We start from the raw sequence: 20,057 nt of genomic DNA on the forward strand, positions 1-20,057 counted from the left end.
AGGCTACTTAGTTTAAAAGCTCTGTGGTCCACCCAGACATTTAATTTCTTATAAATCCTTTTGCCAGCTGATACCTTTGGCTCAGTTTTAACTCTCTGATTCACAAGTCGTATTTCAAAAGGTGTGATTTAAATCTTATTGGTTTCTTTTATTTGATTTTTTTTTCCTGTTTATACTTACAGTAATTGAAAACATAATTGTATAAAAACATCTCTTATTTTACATAGGCCACTTGCAGCTTCTTGAATGCCCACTGGGGGGCAGTGCTATATCAGTGCTGCTGCTATCAGTTCAGAAACAAGCGCTCATAGCCTGTTTTTCTGTTTTCAGCTGTTTGATTTGATGTCTTATCACTTCCCACGACATCAAATATGTTTGAATTACCTATTTTTAGGTAAATGGGGCATCACATATCATCAGCACAATCTGAGGTCACTGCAAAGAGACTGCTTGCTTCTAGTGATAGATTTCATCAGTGATAGTGCTGAGTGCCAGAGAACTGGCCAGTGTACTCGTGATAATATATGATGATATTTCGATCTCTCATTTCTTTATATTTTCTATTTGGGAAATAGGCAACGGAATGTATTGAAAAGTACAAACATGCATGGAAATACAATATGCAAGGCAAAAACAGTGTTTGTACGAGTCAATATTTAGTATGACCTTTATTCTTCAACACAGCCTGAACTGGTCATTTCTTTAAGTCGTCTTCAGGAATAGTTCTCCGGACTTCTTCGGATGTTTGCCGTGTTTTTTTCTGTTCTCTGTCAAGATTTTTCAATAATTCTGAGGTTCTGGGAATGCCAGTCCAGGACTGAGTTCAATTGTGAGTTTTTCTATCCAGGTATCCTTTTATTGTATTGGCATTGTTTGGGATCACTGTCACGCTGAAGAATTAGGCTGTTGCCTATCAGATGCTTTCCAAATGGTATTACATGGTGGATCCCAAGACCAATTTACAAAGTCCTTGGAGGCTCAAGATATTTGCATAGCATATCCTCCTAGGAAAAAATATTACTAGGTCCTGGAAAGAGTTATAATTGTAGGCTTACAATAAGTCTTTGAGGTTGTTTTTTGTTTTTGTTTTTTTGAATGACGGTGTTTAAGTTTTAATTTGTGCATACTCAGGAAGGCTGTGACGTGGTTTTAAGATGAATAACTACCAGCACAAAGTGCATACCTGTACGTAAGTGACGGGATCCTTGGATCACAGCGGCCTCTAGTGGAAGACATGCACAAGTGCACCATGTCTGAAGCGTCACAAGTCATCAATGAGCAGGAAAAGTGGGTTAAACAGTTTATTGAATCGATTTTTGCTGTTCAGAACTGTTTGTCATCTCTGGCTGACTTTAACAATGTGTAAAGAAAGAAAACTAATAAAGAGGGGCGCAGGGGATGAAAAAAAACTATCAACATGATTTAAAAAAAAATCATTAACATAATTGGCTTATGCACAACTTCCCACCCTCCCCAATGGAAAAAACAATTTCACCCTTGCCAAATGCTACAATACTGTATCAAATAGGGGCGATTTAAAATGTAAAAACATGAAGGGACTAACTGCTACTTAAAAAAGCTGAAGGATGAAGAATATTCACAAAGTTACATAAGGGGAGACACAAGAGAAGTAATAACATCACACCTGACTGCTTCAAGGAGGCAACAGTAAACTAGAGACATCAAAGTAGATTCTCACCAACCAGCCGCCGCTCCTTTAGTCAGATGTTACTAAAATTTCCCCAACTGTGGAACTCGGTTAAGGAAAAAAAAACAGAAAAAAGGGTGCAAAACATAATAACAAAAGTAATCGTGTTATGATTCAAAATAAGTGCAGTTACCCTGCTTTTAGATTTAAAAGATCAGGTTGGGTCGGGTTTATAAAAATAAAAATAACAAGGACGAGGAAAGTATGGAGTCTTTTTTTTTTTTTTCAAATCTTGTCTGCAAAATATAAATTACTAGTGCACACAAGGTAAATAACTCCTGCAGGAGATAAATAACTCTTGCACGAATTAAAATAACTCCTGCGGACATAATTAACTTGTGTGCACATGATAATATCCTCACACGGCACAGTAGGGGTTCTGTATTAATTCCTACTGATTGCGTGTGAACTTCTACCATAACACCAAGTCGTTATCCTTGTGCCGTATACAAAAAAATTCCCCCGATATGCACCCCTTGCATTGTGGCATATTCCAGGATAACATCACAACTGATATGACATCTAGCACCATTACAAAACCAAACAAATGAGAATTTTAAAAAAAGGAAATATTTGTGGGTGACAAAAACAAAACAGAAAGAAGAAGAGTGCTTTAAACATATCAGAGGCTAACATATTCACACAGCTACAGCGAAATGATGAATAATAAACTCCAGGGATTTTTTAAATTAAATTAAAAAAACGAAACAAAAACACAAAAAGTTAGTTAAGAAAGGGGAGAGATGACAAAATAAAGCGTCGCTACAGAGTAAAGTCGTGCTATAGTGTTTTAAATATTGGCAGAAAAACAAAACAAAACAACCGAGGGGACAAGCTAGCTGTGATTTACACGGCTGAGAAGCTAAAATTAAAGGTGAAGTCAAATTTGGGATGCGAGGGGGGGAGCTGTGAGTTGGTTTCCAGTCTGCATACAAGACAAATTGTGCAAAATAAAGTTCATTTATTCATTTTTGTTTATTTTTTTGCCGGCATCTGATTAGGTCTGTGCACAAGTGTTGTTTTTCCTGAGAGGTAACGGTTGCATGAGCCTCGTTTTGAGATGAAAGTTTTTTTCCTATTTGATGCATTTTTTAAAAATCGTTTTTTTTACTTGGACTCAAAGAAAGAAAAAAGAAAACAGGAAGCACGAGGCAGGCGGCTGGAAATCTGCTTTAAAACTGTCAAGTATTTGCCTCTTTCAACTTTTAAAGTCACCTTACAGGTATCTCTCGCTTATATATATATATATGTATGTATGTATGTATGTATGTATATTTGCTGTTTTGCAAAGCTTATGTACACTGAGTATACTCAGGCCCAAGCGCTCCCTACATGCCATGCCAATGCAAATATTAGTGTTCCTTTGGTTATGTAAAAAAAAAAGAAAGAAATCTACATGCATCTTATTCTTTACAAAAATAAAAGTATAGAAAATTACAGTTAAAAATGATCTGAGAATGCTTCTTCCAATGTGTAAAAAAACATCACTTGTCATTAGTAATATATTCATACGTATTAATATCTGATTTCCATCTAAACTGTATATTAAAACTATCATCAAATATATTCTTTTTTTGTACTTCTCACACAGTGAATTAATTTTTCTTTTCCAACGTTAGTACTGAATAATAAAAGAAAACGTCCAACAATATATCGGGAAAATGTTAAATAGCAAAAACAAACCCTTGAGGGAGGGACTTTTTTTTTCTTTCTCAAATTTCCTTCAAAAGATAGGTCTGCATAGCATCGTGTACCTGCGCAATTTGTACATTTACAGGATCATAAACTCTCTTCTTTTGAGATGGTACAACCTAATATGGATGCATCTTTTAGTGTGGGGTCCCTGTGTTGCAGGAAACCTAAGTGCTTTGAAAATGCACAGGCTCGAGGGAAATAAAGGAAGAAGAAGAAGGAGTCAGGTTGGACAGTGGAGGCATGTCAGCTGTCTAGGACAATGTAATACTTGGCCAACCAATCACTCGTTAGCGTATGGATTTACCCTTGAATGCCCCGTGTGTAAATTCACAAATCCCATTTCTTCATTTTGTTAGTTCAACTGCACATCAGAGATTAAAAAAACAAAACAAAACACCCTCTATCTGACATCTACCTTAACACAATGGATTGAAGTAAAAAAAAAAAAGCCAAACTGCAAGTACATACCCTCTCAACTCTTTTCTCTAAAATCATGAATTTAAAATCGTACATTTAATCAGGGCAAGATGTGCAACCACATGTTTCATGCCTCCGGCCGTCCCATCTTTATCTTCCACCTGTTCACAACAGTCCTCTCGCTCGCTTTATCTGTATCGAGGTCGGTGCAGCAGGGCAAGTGTACCTCATTCAGACGAGCATTTGGTCTGGCAAGTCACGCCGAGCGGGAAAACTGGCCATTTCTCCAAAAATCAAAACAAAACAAACAACAACAACAAAAAAACAGTCCATCAAGTCTCTCAAACCAGCGCCTTTGAGATCCGGAGTACCATATCCGCCCTAAAGCTTTTGTCGTGTAACATAACTAAAGTGGAAACTCATTCCAGCCAGAGGGAGGGAGGGAGGAGGGGTGGGGACGGGGAAATAGGTGATTTGTCTTGTCAATCTAAAAAAACAAAACAAAACCAAACCAAAAACCATCAAGTCACACATTTAAAAAAAAATCAGTTTGCAGTGAAAAAACAAACAAACAAAAAAACAAACAACAACAACAAAAATGGCTAGCAGCCCAATCGTCCGAGTGTTATTTAAAAACCCCCAAAACAAAACAAAATAAAAATAAACAGAAAGTTGTGCATAGTAGCCTGAATCTCCTCCGCTTCCTCTGCATGTCTTGGCACGTGATATGAGTGAGGTCTTCGTTTGTAAAAGTCCAAGAGAAACGGCGCGCTTTGAAGACAAGCATCTTCGGCCAGCAGGGAGGAGGGATCAACCGGTGGTTGCGTGACGTTATCTTGATGGGAGATTAGTTTCCTGCAAAGACGATAGAGAGGATCATTCACCTCGCTGTCGCTTAAAAAGGCCGTTTGAGAAGATCTGTTAGCCATATCTGCATGCAATGCTGTGAGTAATGAGCAGATCTTTGTGAAAAAAACTAAAAGGGGCGGAAATATTCAATCTACAGTGACAGAAAAAAACAGAATAAAGATAAAAACGCTTTAGATTAGAAAGTCGGAAAATACTGAAAATATTACGTTTTTTTCATTTAATATAATATAGATTTTTTTTAAGGAACAGTTGATCACCGAAGGTCATTTTCACTAAATCCTGAATTAAAATGCTAAATATTCTCTAGATTTGCTGCTTTTCTTTACTTCGCACCACCGTGAATTGAATATATTTAAGTTTTCAACACCTAAAGACAATTTTTTTTTAATTCTTTAGACTAGTAAATAGTTCGTGTCTCTGACAGTGGTTGGTGTACCTGGCTAACACCGTGTGGTCAGGTGAGTGATTAGCTGGGCACCCAGTTGTGAGCGGAGCCCTGCGTGGTGGTCGGTCCCGGGTAGCCTTGGCCTCCAGGCAGCATGGGGTCGAAGTTGAAATCGAGGCCGTCTCCGTCCATGAGGTCACTGTTGATTATGTAGTCCACATCGCAATCCAGGTTTTCGGTGAACATGTCAATGTCCAAGTCCGTAGGGAGCCGACCCGGACCGGTGGAGAAGCAGGACGGCACTCCAAACTGACTGATTCCCGGCAGGGTGGTGATGGGCCCCCCGTGTTGCGAGCCAACGGCTGGTAGCGCGGCGTGTTGGGCTTTGAGGGCAGAGAGCTGTGACGGGTCCTGAGACAGACCTGAGAGGATCATCCCCAACTCCATCTGAGAGTGATGCTGGTGTTGTTGCTGCTGCTGCTGCGCCGGTGGTGGTGGCTGCTGCTGCTGCTGGTGGTGAAGGTGATGCTGCTGAGGCTGCATCTGTGCCTGCAGCCCGATGGGGGACACGGTGTTCGGCTCCAACCCCTTACCCAACCTCACTCCTGCAACAGACGTGCCCAAACCTATCATTCCCACCCCTCCAGAATTCGGCATGATGGAATCCACTTGGGCCATCAGGACATCGCTGGGAGGAGGGGAGTCGGAGGTGAGCAGCGCTTCCAAGCTGGAGGGTACGTGGGCGCTGTAATGGCCGCTCCCACGGGAGCTGGGGGTGGGCATTGGGTTGAAGAGGGAGTTGCTGAACGTCGTCTGCTCTTTGCTGCCGGGCCCGCAGGGAGACACGGAGGTTGTGGCCCTGGTGTGGGTAGGGGCCTGTGGGAGGCTGGATGAAAGCTGATGGAAGGAGGGGAAGCTGGAGCCTCGAGGCAGCAGGGTGGAGGCGGAGGGCAGCGGAGTGGGAGGTGCTGGTGGGGCTGTGCTGGGACTGGCCCCTCCCTGCTGTCCAGTCATCAGAGTGAGGCCATCGATCAGGTCCAGCTCCTCCATGAGCGTCTCGGTGAGGGTGGGAGTCAAGTTGCTGGCAGAGAACCGCCCCAGCAGGCCGTCATCAGGCAGGTTGTCGTCATCCTCCTGGCCCGGAGCAATGGGGGACAGACGTCCGCTCAGGGTGCTGGCGTTAGAGCTCGTGCGCGGGCGGAAGGTGGTCCACATATCCGTGTCGTCCAGGCTGCCGCGGGACGAGGGGCTGCTGCTGTTCACCCCCCATTTGGAGAACTGCTGGGATGAGTTAGGGCTGTCCGCGCCCGCCGAGCCCGTGGCACCATCGCCCTGCAACACACCTGCGGTGCCTCCCAGGCCGGCCGCTCCCGCCTGCTTCTTGGTCTGCTTGGCCCTCATGCGGCTCTTCAGCAGCTTACTGCTGTTGTCCATAGATGCAGCCCGGCGACGCGGCGCCTTGCCGGTCTTGCCTCCTTCGGGGTTGAGCATCCACCAAGAGCTCTTTCCGGTCGATTCATTGTGTACCCTCAGGAACTTGTTGTGGAGTGACAAATTGTGGCGAATTGAATTCTGAAAATCAAAAGGTAAAAAAACAAACAAAAAAAAAAACACAAAACACAACAATGAAGAGAGAGTCATGAATTGAAACTCACAGGAGAATCCAGCAATAGAAAAGATGCTGACTGAATGAAAACTTTCAGGATTAAAAAGCATTTTAAACCTTATTTTGGAGCAAACTTTTCTACTTTTTTTGTGTTTTTTAACAGATTTGACTTTTTATTCCGTGAATGCATTTTTACATCCAAGTAGCCACTGAAATTAAAGTTTATTTATTAAATAATGCTTTACAATAACTCCCCAAAGGTGTTTCAAGTTGGTTGCAGAGTGGTGAAACTTGCTTTTATTACACTGGTGATTTGCAGATTAATCACTTATCTTTAAATGAGAATAATAAAATTAAAGTATGGCTACTGTGGATATAATCTTTAGTAAAATAGTTTTTGTCTCATCTTGGATGACACAAAATGTATTTATTATCTTTGAAAAGGGTTTATACCAAAACAGACGATCTTAGACGGTAATAAGCCCGAGCAATTACAACTTTGTTTCGAAGGGTTTCACACCAACGCTTGCTGGGAACCACCCGTCTGCTAACAGTAGTACAAATGAGTGTGGCCTCAGCTTTAGTTTTATTGAGGAGGTATCTGTCTCCTCCTAGCATAACAATATCAGAAGAGGTATTAAAATACAAACTCAACATGCTGTTTAGGCAGCCGGCGTGACGCAGACACCACAAGTATGAATAAACATCTGCACCAAAGCCTCCTGGTGCTTCTTGTAGCTTGACAAAATTGTCAAAAGTGTAAAAATGAAGATGTTTCCAGTGCTTTTTATTTAACTTGGACTGCTTCTTATTGATCGCTTCTTTACTCGAGCACTCAAAGCATGTACACAACATGCCTCATTCACACCAGCACTTCTTTTTCTACCTGGGTGCCTCCTATCTAACATTCAGGCTGTTCAGGCCCAAGGATAATCAGAAGGTTGGTGGATCGATCCCTGGCTGCTCCAGTCTCCATCCCAAACATCCTTGAGCATCCCTGATGCAACCATCAGAGTGTGACTGTTAGATAGAAAGCACTTAAGCGTTTGGGGGGTGTTTGTGTAAATGAGGCATGTTGTATGAAGCGCTCCCAGTCCTCAGGTAGAGTAGAAAAGCATCTTTTTTCACCCAGTGACAGTCAACAACCAATGCCAACCACCTAGCAACTAGTAGCTGTATCACCTCCAAAATGTTTACAACTTTTAACAATGTGCACGAGGTCACGTGATTAACCTCAGTACTGCCTGTAAATGCCATCCAGGGGTTTTCCTGCCCACTAAAAGGAAAATAAGCAGAACTGTGATTAATAATATGTTTAACCACTTTTCCCAAAGCTTATTTACTTAAAGTTAAGTATTTTAGTTTATTTTTAAAACTAGGACAACCAGAATGGCTGGCCTATGCACAAACTTGGGTTAAATAAGGAAACACACACACTCTCTGCCGTAACTCTTAATGCAGCTCTGTGGTGTGCCAGGAAAAACTCTTACTGACACATTTACCTGGTGGACCTAAGTGTTTATTTTATTACAGTTCAGCTTAACTCTTAAAACTAAAAGGCCCATAAACATAAAGATAACCTTGGCTGTGTACTGACTCAGATGATTCCCTGCAGATGAAGCCCTCACCTTCCAGCCGGCGGAGCTGTTGCTGTCTCCTTTGTCTCTGAAGTAAGGCACAGTTTTCACCATCCACTCATATATCTGCGCTAGCGTCAGCCTCTTCTCGGGTGAGTTCTCGATGGCCTGGCTGATCAGGTCCGCGTAGCTCTGGTTCCCCCACGCGTTGCGCCGGGAGGATCCTTTGCGCGGCGTCGCTCCGGGTCCGCCCACGCCGGCCACGACCCCGCCCTCCACGGACGCCGCAGCCGCTTTCTCGGGCTCGGACGCGATTTGCTGGGGCTCGGGCTTGTCCTCGTCAGCGGGCGGGGTCCCGGCGGCGGACTCGGCGCCGTCCGCCCCCTCCGACTTGACAGCCGTGATGTCGGGCCTCGGCAGCGGCCACGTGCAAGAGCGAGGTCTGCTCTGCGGCTCAAAATCTGGGTCAATCGGGGGCACTGGCGACTCCTCCATGGCGGTCCTCTGAACTTCCACTCAGAGAGGTGTTCAACTTAAAACATTTAAAGTTTGACAGGTAAGTTTGAGCCGATGACACCTTAAGAGAAAACAAACACACCACCTTTAAAATAAACAAACAAACAAACAAAAATAAACAAACAATATACTTCACCCTCCGCGGGGGTGTCAACCGAAGGGCCTAGAAAAGAGACGTAATAATCTGAACACGCCAATAGCCTCGGTTAATCCTCAGATTGGAGATTAGGGAACCCAAATAATCTCCTTAATAGTAACTATCATAAACCTTCAGATTTATATAGAAATAAGGAGGGCTGGGGCGGGACTCTCTTTGTTTGAATGAAATCTAAAAAGATAGTCGCACAATGACAATAAGCACCAAAACATCTGGACCTAGACGGGGTTTGGGGCCGCATCTGGAAATTATTATTATTATTATTAATAATAATAATAATAATAATAATAATAATAATAATAATAATAAGAAGAAGAAGAAGAAGAAGAAGAAGAAGAAGAAAAAATATATATATGTGAACATGTGTGGCTAAAAATAGAAATTGAAGCCATTTAAAATCGCTTACATTGCTATATTTTACTTTCAAGGAGAGAGTGGTTTATATGCGGGTGGAGATTTTGTAATTATTGCGGATTAAATTTGTGAACTCACACGTGAAGTTTTCTTGTGAAACTATGCAGTATGCATGCGAGGATTAGCTGGCTGCGGTTACAAAGGAGCTTCTGGCTGTTCTTGTAAACAACCGGGCAGTCTGAGGTCTCCACAAGACCAGAAAAAGGGAGAGAAAACGACAAAAGTTCATTTATTTATTTATTTTAAGTTCCGCAGACATCCACTAACCGGTGCGGCTTAGTCAGTCAAAGTGAAGATGTGCGGCGGCTGACTGTCCGAGCTGGCGGTCTGTTCAACACTGCCCCGGTACGCTGGCACACGTCTCTGTCTGTCTTCTGGTGGGAAAAACGAGCCTCCAGCGAGGATAAGATGTCAGTAAGGACGCTTCGGGATTTGTTTATAACACTAGAGAGATGACAGAAATGTGCAAAGAGAAGTCCGCGCCTCAGGTCTGCACGGTCCGCCACATTGCGGTCGGGCGCATGTCACCATCTGCCATGTTTCCCCACAGTCCTGCCGCGGCACACGATACTCGAAGAAGCGGGTTTTAAAAAGCCCACTCGACCGCAGCCCGGAACTCAGCCGACCCTCGTCTCGTTGTGTCGCTAACCAAGCCTCGCAGTTTCTCCGCAGGCGCTTGGGTGAAACTGGGGTCGCCCGCAGGTCTGTCGGCTCCCACTCGCCGCACTTTGAAAACAGCACCGATAGCCTCCGTAACGTTAGCCGCTTAAGCTCCTGCTACTCCAGAGTTTACAATCCGTGGAAAAGTCCGTGAAAAGCCTCCGATAACTTCATCCAAGTTGCCGTTTCTAGTCCGCGCTGACTTTTGTAAAACTTCCTGTTGTTGTGTCGGTACAAATATTCACTCCTTCGGGATCTTTTCGACTTATTTTGTTTTGTTTTGACTCGAGGCGAAGACTCCCTTCTGACGTCTGTTTACCACTGTCAGGCAACGCACTCTGCGCCTGCGCACAATGGAATTCTGGGAAGGCGAGTCCTGTGTGTGGCAGACGGTTCCGACGTAAACAGCCGCGCTCGATGGCAACATGTACCTGTAGTGGAACATTATGTAACAGTTTATGAAAGTGTCCTAAGTACTCTTAGGCCATTTAAGGTATTACCGGTAATTAGAAACACGAGACAAGAAAAGACTGCAAAATTACATTATTTCCAGAAACAAACAAACAATAATTATAACCTTAAATTTTAATGTTTACTCATACATAGAGGTCCCTCTGAATACCTCCTCAAATTTCCAGTTTTTAATAATACATTTAGTAAACTTGTATGGATTCTGTTTTATTTAGCTTTGTTGAATTTGACTGTGCTTTATTACTTTATTACATGTGATATTGCTTAATAATTTGTTTTAACTTTAATGTAGTTATTTGTGATTTATTGTAACTTTCAGATTAGTTACATTTTACTGAGCTATATCCTAATTTAAGCTATTCGTTAATGCTATTTAAAAACATCTTGTCTTATTACCTGGGAAACGAATAAATAAGATTTTATGGCATTTTATAAATAATTATATTAATTAGCAATATGTACACTCAGGAGGAGTAGAGACACCAATCTATTAGGTACTGCATCAGTTATGTGTAAAACTGTGCCAAATCAAATATGCAGTTCTACCCACTGTGGCTACTACAACTAAAAAACAATTTTGCATCCATAGGTAATTCAGAACCCACCTTAAGTGTGTTAAAAATCTAAATCTATCCATTTTCTTCCACTTATTCAATTCAGGTTGGGTTGGAGCCTATACCAGTTGCCACAGGGTGAGAGGTGGGGTACACCCTGGACAGATTGCCAGTATATCACAGGACTAACACATAGAGACAGAGAACCATTTACATTTACATTAACACAGACACGTGAAGAACGTGCAGACTCCACACAGACAAGGCCCCAGACTGGATTTGAACTTTAAATATGAAATCGAAATGGATGAAGAGCGACATAGTCTTCATTATAGGCCTCAGGCCAGAGTTAAATGCAAGGATTTGGGTTGGAATATCCAGTTTGGCACAGGCCATGCCACCACTGAAGGTCTGTGGTTCAATAACTTGTTCTTTCAGTTCACATGTTGGAGTGTCCTTGGGCAAGATGTCGCACCTGATGCAAGCACCGAAGAGTGAGATAAAAACATTATAACGTGTACCGAGTAAAGCTTTGTATGAATGTGAATGGCTGGATGTGGATACTAAATACCAGTCAATTAAAATTAAAACCTTGATATTCCTATTACCAAAAACATAGGTATATTCATTTATTTATTGGTTTATTTATATATCATGACAGAGTAATATATGTGGAACAATAGAGTAGTCTGTGTTATAAATGGAATGAAACAAGAGATATGAGAAGGGCACTTACATTAAACCTCATGAAAAACCTGCTCTATTTTCAACTTAAACTTTAAGACTTTTTGTGAATTGAAAATGTGATTATTGCTTTTAAGTTTCCACTCAGGCACAGTGTATCTCTGTATGTATTCTGTAAGTTATGTGTTCAGTTATTTAAAACATTACAAAAAAATGCTTGGGCCAACCTAGTTTTTAGGTCTTGGATGATCCAGGTATGCTACAGGTGTGTGTCTTAACCACCGGATACCCGATGCTCCGTGTGAAGCTAATGCATACTCAGTAACCTAGGCTCATGGCTGTTAATCCAGCTTTCTTTTACTAGATTTATGCTAGACTTTAGTCACAGAAGTCTCCTCTCTCACAAGCCAGAGTACTCCCTGTGCTGCCCGGATAAATGGCAGGGTTGTGTTAGGAGGGGTATGCAGTCTAAAATCTGTGGCACATCAAACACGTGAAGACCCCTGGGGAAATAATGGAGCTCCACAGAACTGTACAGAGGACATGTGGCATCTTTATAGAGGGAAGGGACAGCGTTGTTCTTCATGCTTTGCTATGGCTTTCACTGGGACAAGACCTCAACCCCAATAAACACAAAGAGGAGATTTTTGGATCCAAATCAAAAAATCAGGAAATATCTTTTAAAGAATGGTGTTGCATCTCTTCAGGAGACCTCCAGAGACACTTTATAGGGTTTTTTCCTTTAGTCTGTCACCCGTCTGACTCATGAAGCAACGACACATAATCGAATACAGAAGCATTTTTTTTAAGAAGACTCAACTCTCAGATGGTGTTTTCTGTGTTTTGGTCTTTGTGTGGTGGGAGCTTAATGAGCAGTGAAAAACTTGTAAATTAGGAAGTGAGAAAAGGCTTAGCTTACTCCACCATTGTTTATTAAAGGCAGGTACATTAGCCCGTCTGATCTCTCTTTGAATGGTTCGTGCTTTCACCTCCACATACCTTTTTTTGTGGTAATCCTTTTTCATTTTGAATACTCGTGTGGCTTCCTGCTCATTGTGATGAAAAGTAACACACCCCACCGATACTGCGCTTAATCTCCATCTTTAATGTTTGTCTTTAAATCCTGCACCCTTCCTCATTAGCTGAGTCATAATTCAGAGGAGGTAGGTAAAAGGCTTCCTGTGTAAAATGCTTCAGTGGCACCAAGTGTCTGACTGCCAGGTGCTCTGCTATGACTAATGCTCTGTAAATGTACATGCTCAACATGTGCAATCAACATGTCGATTAGCTCTGTCTGTGTGTGGCTGTGCACCCTTTAACCCCAAAAGCAGACTTGGTGTGAGCGTTTGTGGTGTTTTAATTCACATTAAACACATTTTTGTAATTCAGTTTTTTGAAGTTAAGGCTTCAACAGGGGCTTACAACAAAAAAGGTGAATGTAGCACACAGGCCATGAGTCTGCACAGGAAAGGGGTCAGAAAAAGCTCCTCTATATCACTGGCTTATTTTATCCCATCTCATTTAATTACTTGGTCCACTGCCATGTTCAGTATTGTGCAAGCCTAAAATTTGATAACCTGGTTCAGCGGGAAGTTTCACAGTCTATTAAAAGCTCCAAGTGTATTTTGTATGAACACTCTTCCTCAGCTGTCATCTGGTAATTCTACTGCAGTCCATTTATATGAGTTTACCTGATAACACTATATGGAGCGGCAAATAAAACATCGGTGATAAAACCTGTGAAAGTTTACTGCCCTTAATTTCTTTCCGGGGAATTCTCATAAAACAGATAAAACATTCACTGTACCAACGCTTATTTTCTATTACTCTGTCACTGATGTTAAATTAGTGCAGCTTTGCTAAGGAAACTGTGATTATATCTCAACGCCTTGATTCATACCATTCAAGTGGCCCTTAACAACTTGCATGAGGGTGGGTCAATAAACCTCAGGACCACTTTGAACGAGACAGCCCCGTGGTGGCAGAAATCTCTTGAATGAGAAGTGAAAAACATGCATACCATCATTACTCAGTGATCTCCTGATGGTGGACTTGTGAACAATGGCATTACTCAGTGCGATAGAGGCCTTTGGTTACTGGAATCCTGTGTTTCCTTTTTACATCAAGGACTTTTACAACCTTCAGCTACTCCTGTGTGACAGTGACAATGATGTGGATTAGTTGTGATGATCAGACCGATCAACACACCTGATTCTAAATTCACCTTCAAGTTGGCTGTTCATCCTAGAAGTTCGCGAACTTTTGTTTATATTGGATCATTTCATACCAAAGCTTTCATCCATTTGTCTAACTTTATGACTTAAACATTTCAAAATATTTTGGGTCATATTTATGCATAGATATGAAAATAATGCATTTAACTGTATTTAACCTTTAACCATCAAAAATGAATAAACTTACTTTTACTTACTTAGACTTAGTTCCTCCTGTGCCGGATGGCACATTAGGCGGCAAGGGATCGCCAACGAGCTCGGTTTGCAGCCACATCTTCAGCCTCGTCCCATGAAAGATCGACCGCTTTTAGGTCCTCAATGAATGACTGTCTCCATGTCTGTTTTGATCTCGATACGAAATCTTGAAAATCCGTCGGAGGCTGCGCTGTTGGAAAACATTCAGTCATCGGGTGATTGTTGCCGTCGACTTCCATGTTTCACTCGCATAGATAGCCATTGTTACGACTATTGTATTGAACAAACGGACTTTGGATGATATCGAGATGGTGGTCGATCTCCAAACCAGATTCAAGTTGCGCATGGCCAATGCTGCCTTTCCGAGCCAACAGGCGATGTGCTTGTCCAAGCCACCGTCCAGTGTTATAACACTGACCAGATTGGACCAACGTTAACTGGAAGGTCATCCACGGGGCGGAAGGCGTGTTGTCGACATAGGTGCCGGTTGATTCAGGATTTCCTCGAAATGCTGGACCCATCGTTGGTCTTGTTCCTCCGCTGTTGTTAAGAAGCGGCCGTCCTTGCGCTTGACTGGTACTCCTCTGCCGCTTGGAGCACCGCTCAATTCCTGAACGATTCGATAAAGCGTTTTGGTATCATTCTTGTTTGCTGCCTCTTGCGCTTCTTGTCCTTTCCGTCCGATCCAATCCCGTTTGTCCCATCTGCAACTCCGTGTGACGATTTGATCTATCAGCCGATAACGCATGTCCACTGCATCCAAGACTTGTCCTGGTGGCTCTCGTTCGCATACTTGCTTTACCTTGTTCCGCTCATCAATAAGGTCCCCCGTCCAATCAATACTGGCTGGCCATTTCTGGATCCCTGAGACGAGTGACATCGAAAGGCTTGGGGCACTGACCGTTGGACACTGTTCTCATGAGGCAGAGTCGACGCTTGGTGATGAGTGTCCGCGCCCCGCCAACATCGCACGTCGAGTAACGATGACCGCAATAGTCTCCGTACACAAACGAAATTGGTTTTGTTTTCGTATGTTCCTCCCGGAGCCCGCCACGTCGTCTTGTGTGCTCTCTTGTGTTGGAAAAAGGTATTCCCAAAGCAAAGGTCGTTCGTGGCGCAAAATGAACAGAGCCGGTCGCCGTTATCAGTCGTGCATGCCCCCAATCCATGGGGCCTGATGGTCGATTCAAATCCAGCCCGGTCCCCGTCCAGTTGTGCGTTATAGTCGCTAACCATTAACAGGTGATCGTGCCACGGAATGGCTGCTAAAAAGTCTTGGAGCTGGTTGTAGAAGGCATCCTTGATTGTATCGTTCGCCCTCCTCCGTGGGGGCATAGTCCTGGATGAACGTGATCTTGGCCTGCCAAGTTCGAAATCAAGCCGAGACGATGCGGTCGGAAACTGGTTCCCAACCGATCAATGCCTTTGAAGCCAACTTTGAAGTTGGCTTTGAAGCCAACTTCAACAAGTCGATAGTCGATAGTCATCGAAGGCCTTTAGCCTTTGCATGCGGTATCCCATTCGGTAGAGTGATCTGACATTCCATGTCCCGATACAAGTCGATATTCTTGCATTGAGGAATGGTCGATCCATTGAGAGAGGGATGGTCGCGAGACTTTGGTCCGTCCTCGTCACTAGCAATTGACCTTCCTCTCCACTGATTGCTCGTTGGTTTTCACTTGTCGTTTCTGTAGCATAGCAGGTTTTTACAGGAAGGGGTTGCTAGCCCCGACCAAACCCTCCTCCTTTATCCGGGCTTGGGACTGGCACTGGGAAGCGAGCTACCCAGAGGCGGAGTTAAAAAAAAAGAAAGAAAAAAAGATAAAAACAAAACAGATATAGTTGTTGACTGAGATTTGCATGTTAGTGTGAGACTGTGATGTCTGGGTTTCTGGGTGTTTTGCGACCGCTGGAATGAGGAGGGAGACATGTCAGCCAGCAGATCAGCAGATAACAGAAACCCCTCGGTATTCTCCCTCAAATATTAACACTGAGTCAGGTTTTGTTTTGCTGCCAGACTCTGTGTGTGGTCTGTGATTGCTGTGATTTGCAGTCTGCAGATAAAGTCTGGTTAGTTACAATTAAGTAATTTTGGGCAACGCTATAAACAGTAGTAGTAAACCAAATAGTTTGACTTTGACTTTGACTTTAGTTGTGCCGTAATGTCTTATTACAGATCCATAGCCACAGTTTTCTGGTAGCTTCTCTAAAGACGGTTTATATTAATATGTTAATGTCATCAATCCTGCTTGTTAATAGTTTTCTATTTGTATTTTTAACTTTATTAATAAAAGTAGGGCAATAATGAAACAAGGTGTGGATATAGACCATGCAAAACAAGACAAACTGGGATAATCAGGACAGATGAGGGGATATTAGGATGTGTATGGTGTGTGTTGGCTTCCACATTTAAAGTGGTGCTGAGCATGTTAACCGTGTTCTGACCATGGTCAAATGAGATAAAGAAAAAGTAAAACAAATAACAATATTAATACTATCAATAATACTGTGCAAAAATCTTAAGTCAAACTTCCTTTCTTTGAATTTTGGTTCTAAGCAACCAAACTTTCCTGTAATTTGTAAAGTGGTACAGAATATATTTAATGTAATGATTAGAGATGGACCGATCCGATATTATGTATCAGTATCGGTCCGATACTGACATAAATTATTGGATCGGAGAGAAATAAAAAATGCAATCGATCCATTAAATATCAAAAAAGCACCTCACAAAACTTGCAACATGGCATAACTCGCCTCATAACCGTTGCACGTTGGAGCAGTGTGCTCACGTGATAGAGCGGCTGTGTGTATTTGTAACCTCGCTACCAAACCAGCATTTCATCTCCGAGGAAGTTATCCCAGAGAGAAGTAAAGCAAGTGTGTAAGTTCATCTCTGAATGTTTGTAAAGCATTCCCACGTTAACCGATATATGGATATATTCTCTCTCCCTCCCTCTCCTGCTGCTACTTCAATCATGAAACTGCTTAATGATCAGCTGATCAGCTTTTCTGTTGCGAGTCCGTTTCTCTTGTTTGTTTTTGGCCCACTTTGCACCAGAAAGAGGAAAACAGCGGCTGAATAACAGCAGCACGTTTAAACTTGATAAACTGTTGTTAGAATTTATTTAATATTACTTTCTACACCAGGATCCTTTTCTACGTAGCTCAGCGGTCTCCAACCTTTTTTGCACCACGGACCGGTTTATGCCCGACAATATTTTCATGGACCGGCCTTTAAGGTGTCGCGGATAAATACAACAAAATAAAACTAGTACCGGTACCGAAAAAAAGAAGATTTATTCATAACACACGTGAAAAGACCAAGGAAAACCGAGTAAACGATAAAAACGATAACAAAATAACGCTGAAAACCGATAAAAACCCTGAAAACCATACATTTCACACCTGAGCCTCAACTCTCGCGGCCCGGTACCAAACGACTCACGGACCGGTATCGGTCCGTGGCCCGGGGGTTGGGGACCGCTGACGTAGCTGACGGCTGGTAACTGTGCAGGGGCGGATCTAGCAAAGTTTAGCCAGGGGGGCCGATAGGATAGGGCATTAACAGCGAAAAGGGGGGCACAAAGACATACTTTTCTTTCTTATTCTCATTTAAAATGTCTAGCTTTTAATAAATAATTATCCGAATCTTACACCCAAAGTTTTAATCTGATGTAAAATGTATAGAAGTCCATTACTGTATATAGTAACTATTAAGTCTAATATACCCTAGTAAGCTATACTACTTTTTCCTTTGGGAAGATACCATCTGTGCAGTCTGCAATTTTGTTGAAGAAAGATGTTGAATCTATTTAATTATTCTTGAAAAATAATTTAATTCTGTGTATTTTTTTTTCACACTGCATCAAATTAAAGTTGATTACGTCGATTAAGCATCATGGGGGGGGGGGGGGGGGGGGGTGGTTCCCTATTTTTTTTTGCTGGGAGTTTACAAACCTATTAGTTAGGTTGCTTAATATTTCTGCTAAGTACTCTTCAAAATACCAGAATAGGGAGGATGGAGCAGGTTTAAGTTCATTAGATTGCTCAGTTTTGCTGAACTATGAAATATTTTGGGTGCAGTGTATTTTTTTACATACAGGTATAACAGAATAGCTTTAGTGTTGTTGTTTATTTAAACTTGAGTATGAACTTATACAAAATGCAGCAAGATATTAAAAAACAGTTTTATTGATTAAAAAACACACTATATTGGATTCATATCGGTATCAGCAGATATCCAAATTTATGATATCGGTATCGGACATAAAAAAGTGGTATCGTGCCATCTCTAGTTATGATACAATAAATAGTTGTATATAATAGTGTTTTTGTGGATATTTTGTTGAGTCCATTTACATATAGGGGATTTTAGTATACTTCACTGAAGAGCTAGGTGCCACCCTGCCTAGAGCTCTTGCCCCTCCTTTTCCACCCAATCTAAAATTCTCTATATCTGCCACTGATGCAACAGAAGACAGAGTCAAAAATATATGAAGGAATACTGCATCATTCAAGACTGCTTTCTATTGTTTTTGTTTTTTTGTTTTTTTGTTTGTTTTTAGATTTTTATTGTATTTTCTTTTTACTTTTTGGCTGGATGGGTTGGATTCAGGATACATAAGTATACACAGCAGATGATATTCTGTAGAAAGTGTTTTTTTTAAATATACATTTTCCTGTCACTCTAAGTCTTTATGTCATCAGCCCACACCTCTGTTTCCAAGATGTGACATATTATGGTCAGCTATTGTTAAATATATCATCATATGGGACTTCATTGTCATTATTGTCATTATTATTGTTCACTTTACCCTTTTGGTATAGCAAAAAAAAGTTCACAAATATGGGATGAATCAAGAAGACCCTGGAGAGACTCATCCTGGACCAGCTCCAGGCTGTGGTCCACCCACTGATGGACCCACTCTAGTTTGCCTACCAGCCCAGACTTGAATTTAAGGAAGCCATTCTTTGCCTGCTCACCCATGTCTCTACCCACCTGGACAAAGCAGCAAACACTGTAAGAATCGTGTTTGGGTTTTTTTAACTTCTTCGGTGACTTCAATGCCATCCGGCCGGCTCTACTGCCTGATAAGCTGACAGTGATACTGACTTGTATGGTTGACTGACTGCCTAACTGGGAGACCAGAAAATGTACTCCTACAGCACTGTGTGTCGAACAGGGAGGTCAGCAACACAGGAGCCCCGCACGAGACCCTTCCATCTCACTTTCTCTTCACCCTCTACACTATGGACTTCAGCTACTGCTGGCAGTTCTGATGGCAATGATGGTGTGTGTGTTTGTTAACTTCTGTTTTTGTTGTTGTTTTTATTGCCATAAGACACAGTAGACCTGCATAGTTTCTTCTGTTTTATCTCTTTTGTTAATCACACTGAGTTCGCATGTGATGGAATGTGCTATATAAATAAAACTGACACTAACAGAATGGCACAGAAAATCATTCCTACTTGTGGCCATCAAACTTTATAACTCCTTGTGATATGTGGATTATATAATACCTTGTCTATACTCGGTATTGTTTTAACTTTGGAATATAGAGTTTTAATTTAACATTTCACTCTAATCTTGGTTGTAATTTGTTTTACATGTTTTCATCTAATGTTTACGTTTTAAAAAGCACCACTGAACGACACAGGAAATCATTCCTGCCCTGTACAACTCCTCCATCTAATACACTGTAAACACTGCAATAGTTACACCCTTTTGCACATGCTCTACAGTCAAATGACAAAGTTCACAGGTTAGAGTTAAATGTCAATCATGTATATTTTTCTGTAATATACGTGACTTTGTAATATTCTTGATATTTATAATTGAGCAATTTGTATATATTAGTGCTATTTCTTAAATTTGTAAACTGTGTACTATATTGTCTTATTTAATTAGTTT

At 41.8% G+C, this 20,057-nt stretch overlaps 1 protein-coding gene and 1 long non-coding RNA gene across 2 annotated transcripts; one reads left to right on the forward strand and one right to left on the reverse strand.

Annotated features, from left to right (window-relative positions):
* Positions 1 to 4,336: 4,336 nt before the first annotated feature.
* Positions 4,337 to 8,753, reverse strand: foxo4 (forkhead box O4). Its single transcript, XM_026144056.2, has 3 exons — positions 8,310 to 8,753; positions 5,127 to 6,647; positions 4,337 to 4,675 (listed from the first exon to the last, which is right to left on the reverse strand). Exons 1-2 carry the CDS (start codon positions 8,751 to 8,753, stop codon positions 5,157 to 5,159), a joined length of 1,935 nt encoding a protein of 644 aa, XP_025999841.1. The 3' UTR covers positions 4,337 to 4,675; positions 5,127 to 5,156.
* On the forward strand, positions 8,538 to 11,940 carry LOC145431799 (uncharacterized). Its single transcript, XR_013912103.1, has 2 exons — positions 8,538 to 8,814; positions 11,137 to 11,940. It is a non-coding gene; the product is annotated as an uncharacterized LOC145431799 (long non-coding RNA).
* The last annotated feature ends 8,117 nt before the right edge of the window (positions 11,941 to 20,057 follow it).

The sequence above is a fragment of the Astatotilapia calliptera genome, chromosome 2 (genome assembly GCF_964374335.1).
Source record: "Astatotilapia calliptera chromosome 2, fAstCal68.1, whole genome shotgun sequence".
In the NCBI taxonomy this organism is placed as follows: Eukaryota; Metazoa; Chordata; class Actinopteri; order Cichliformes; family Cichlidae; genus Astatotilapia; species Astatotilapia calliptera.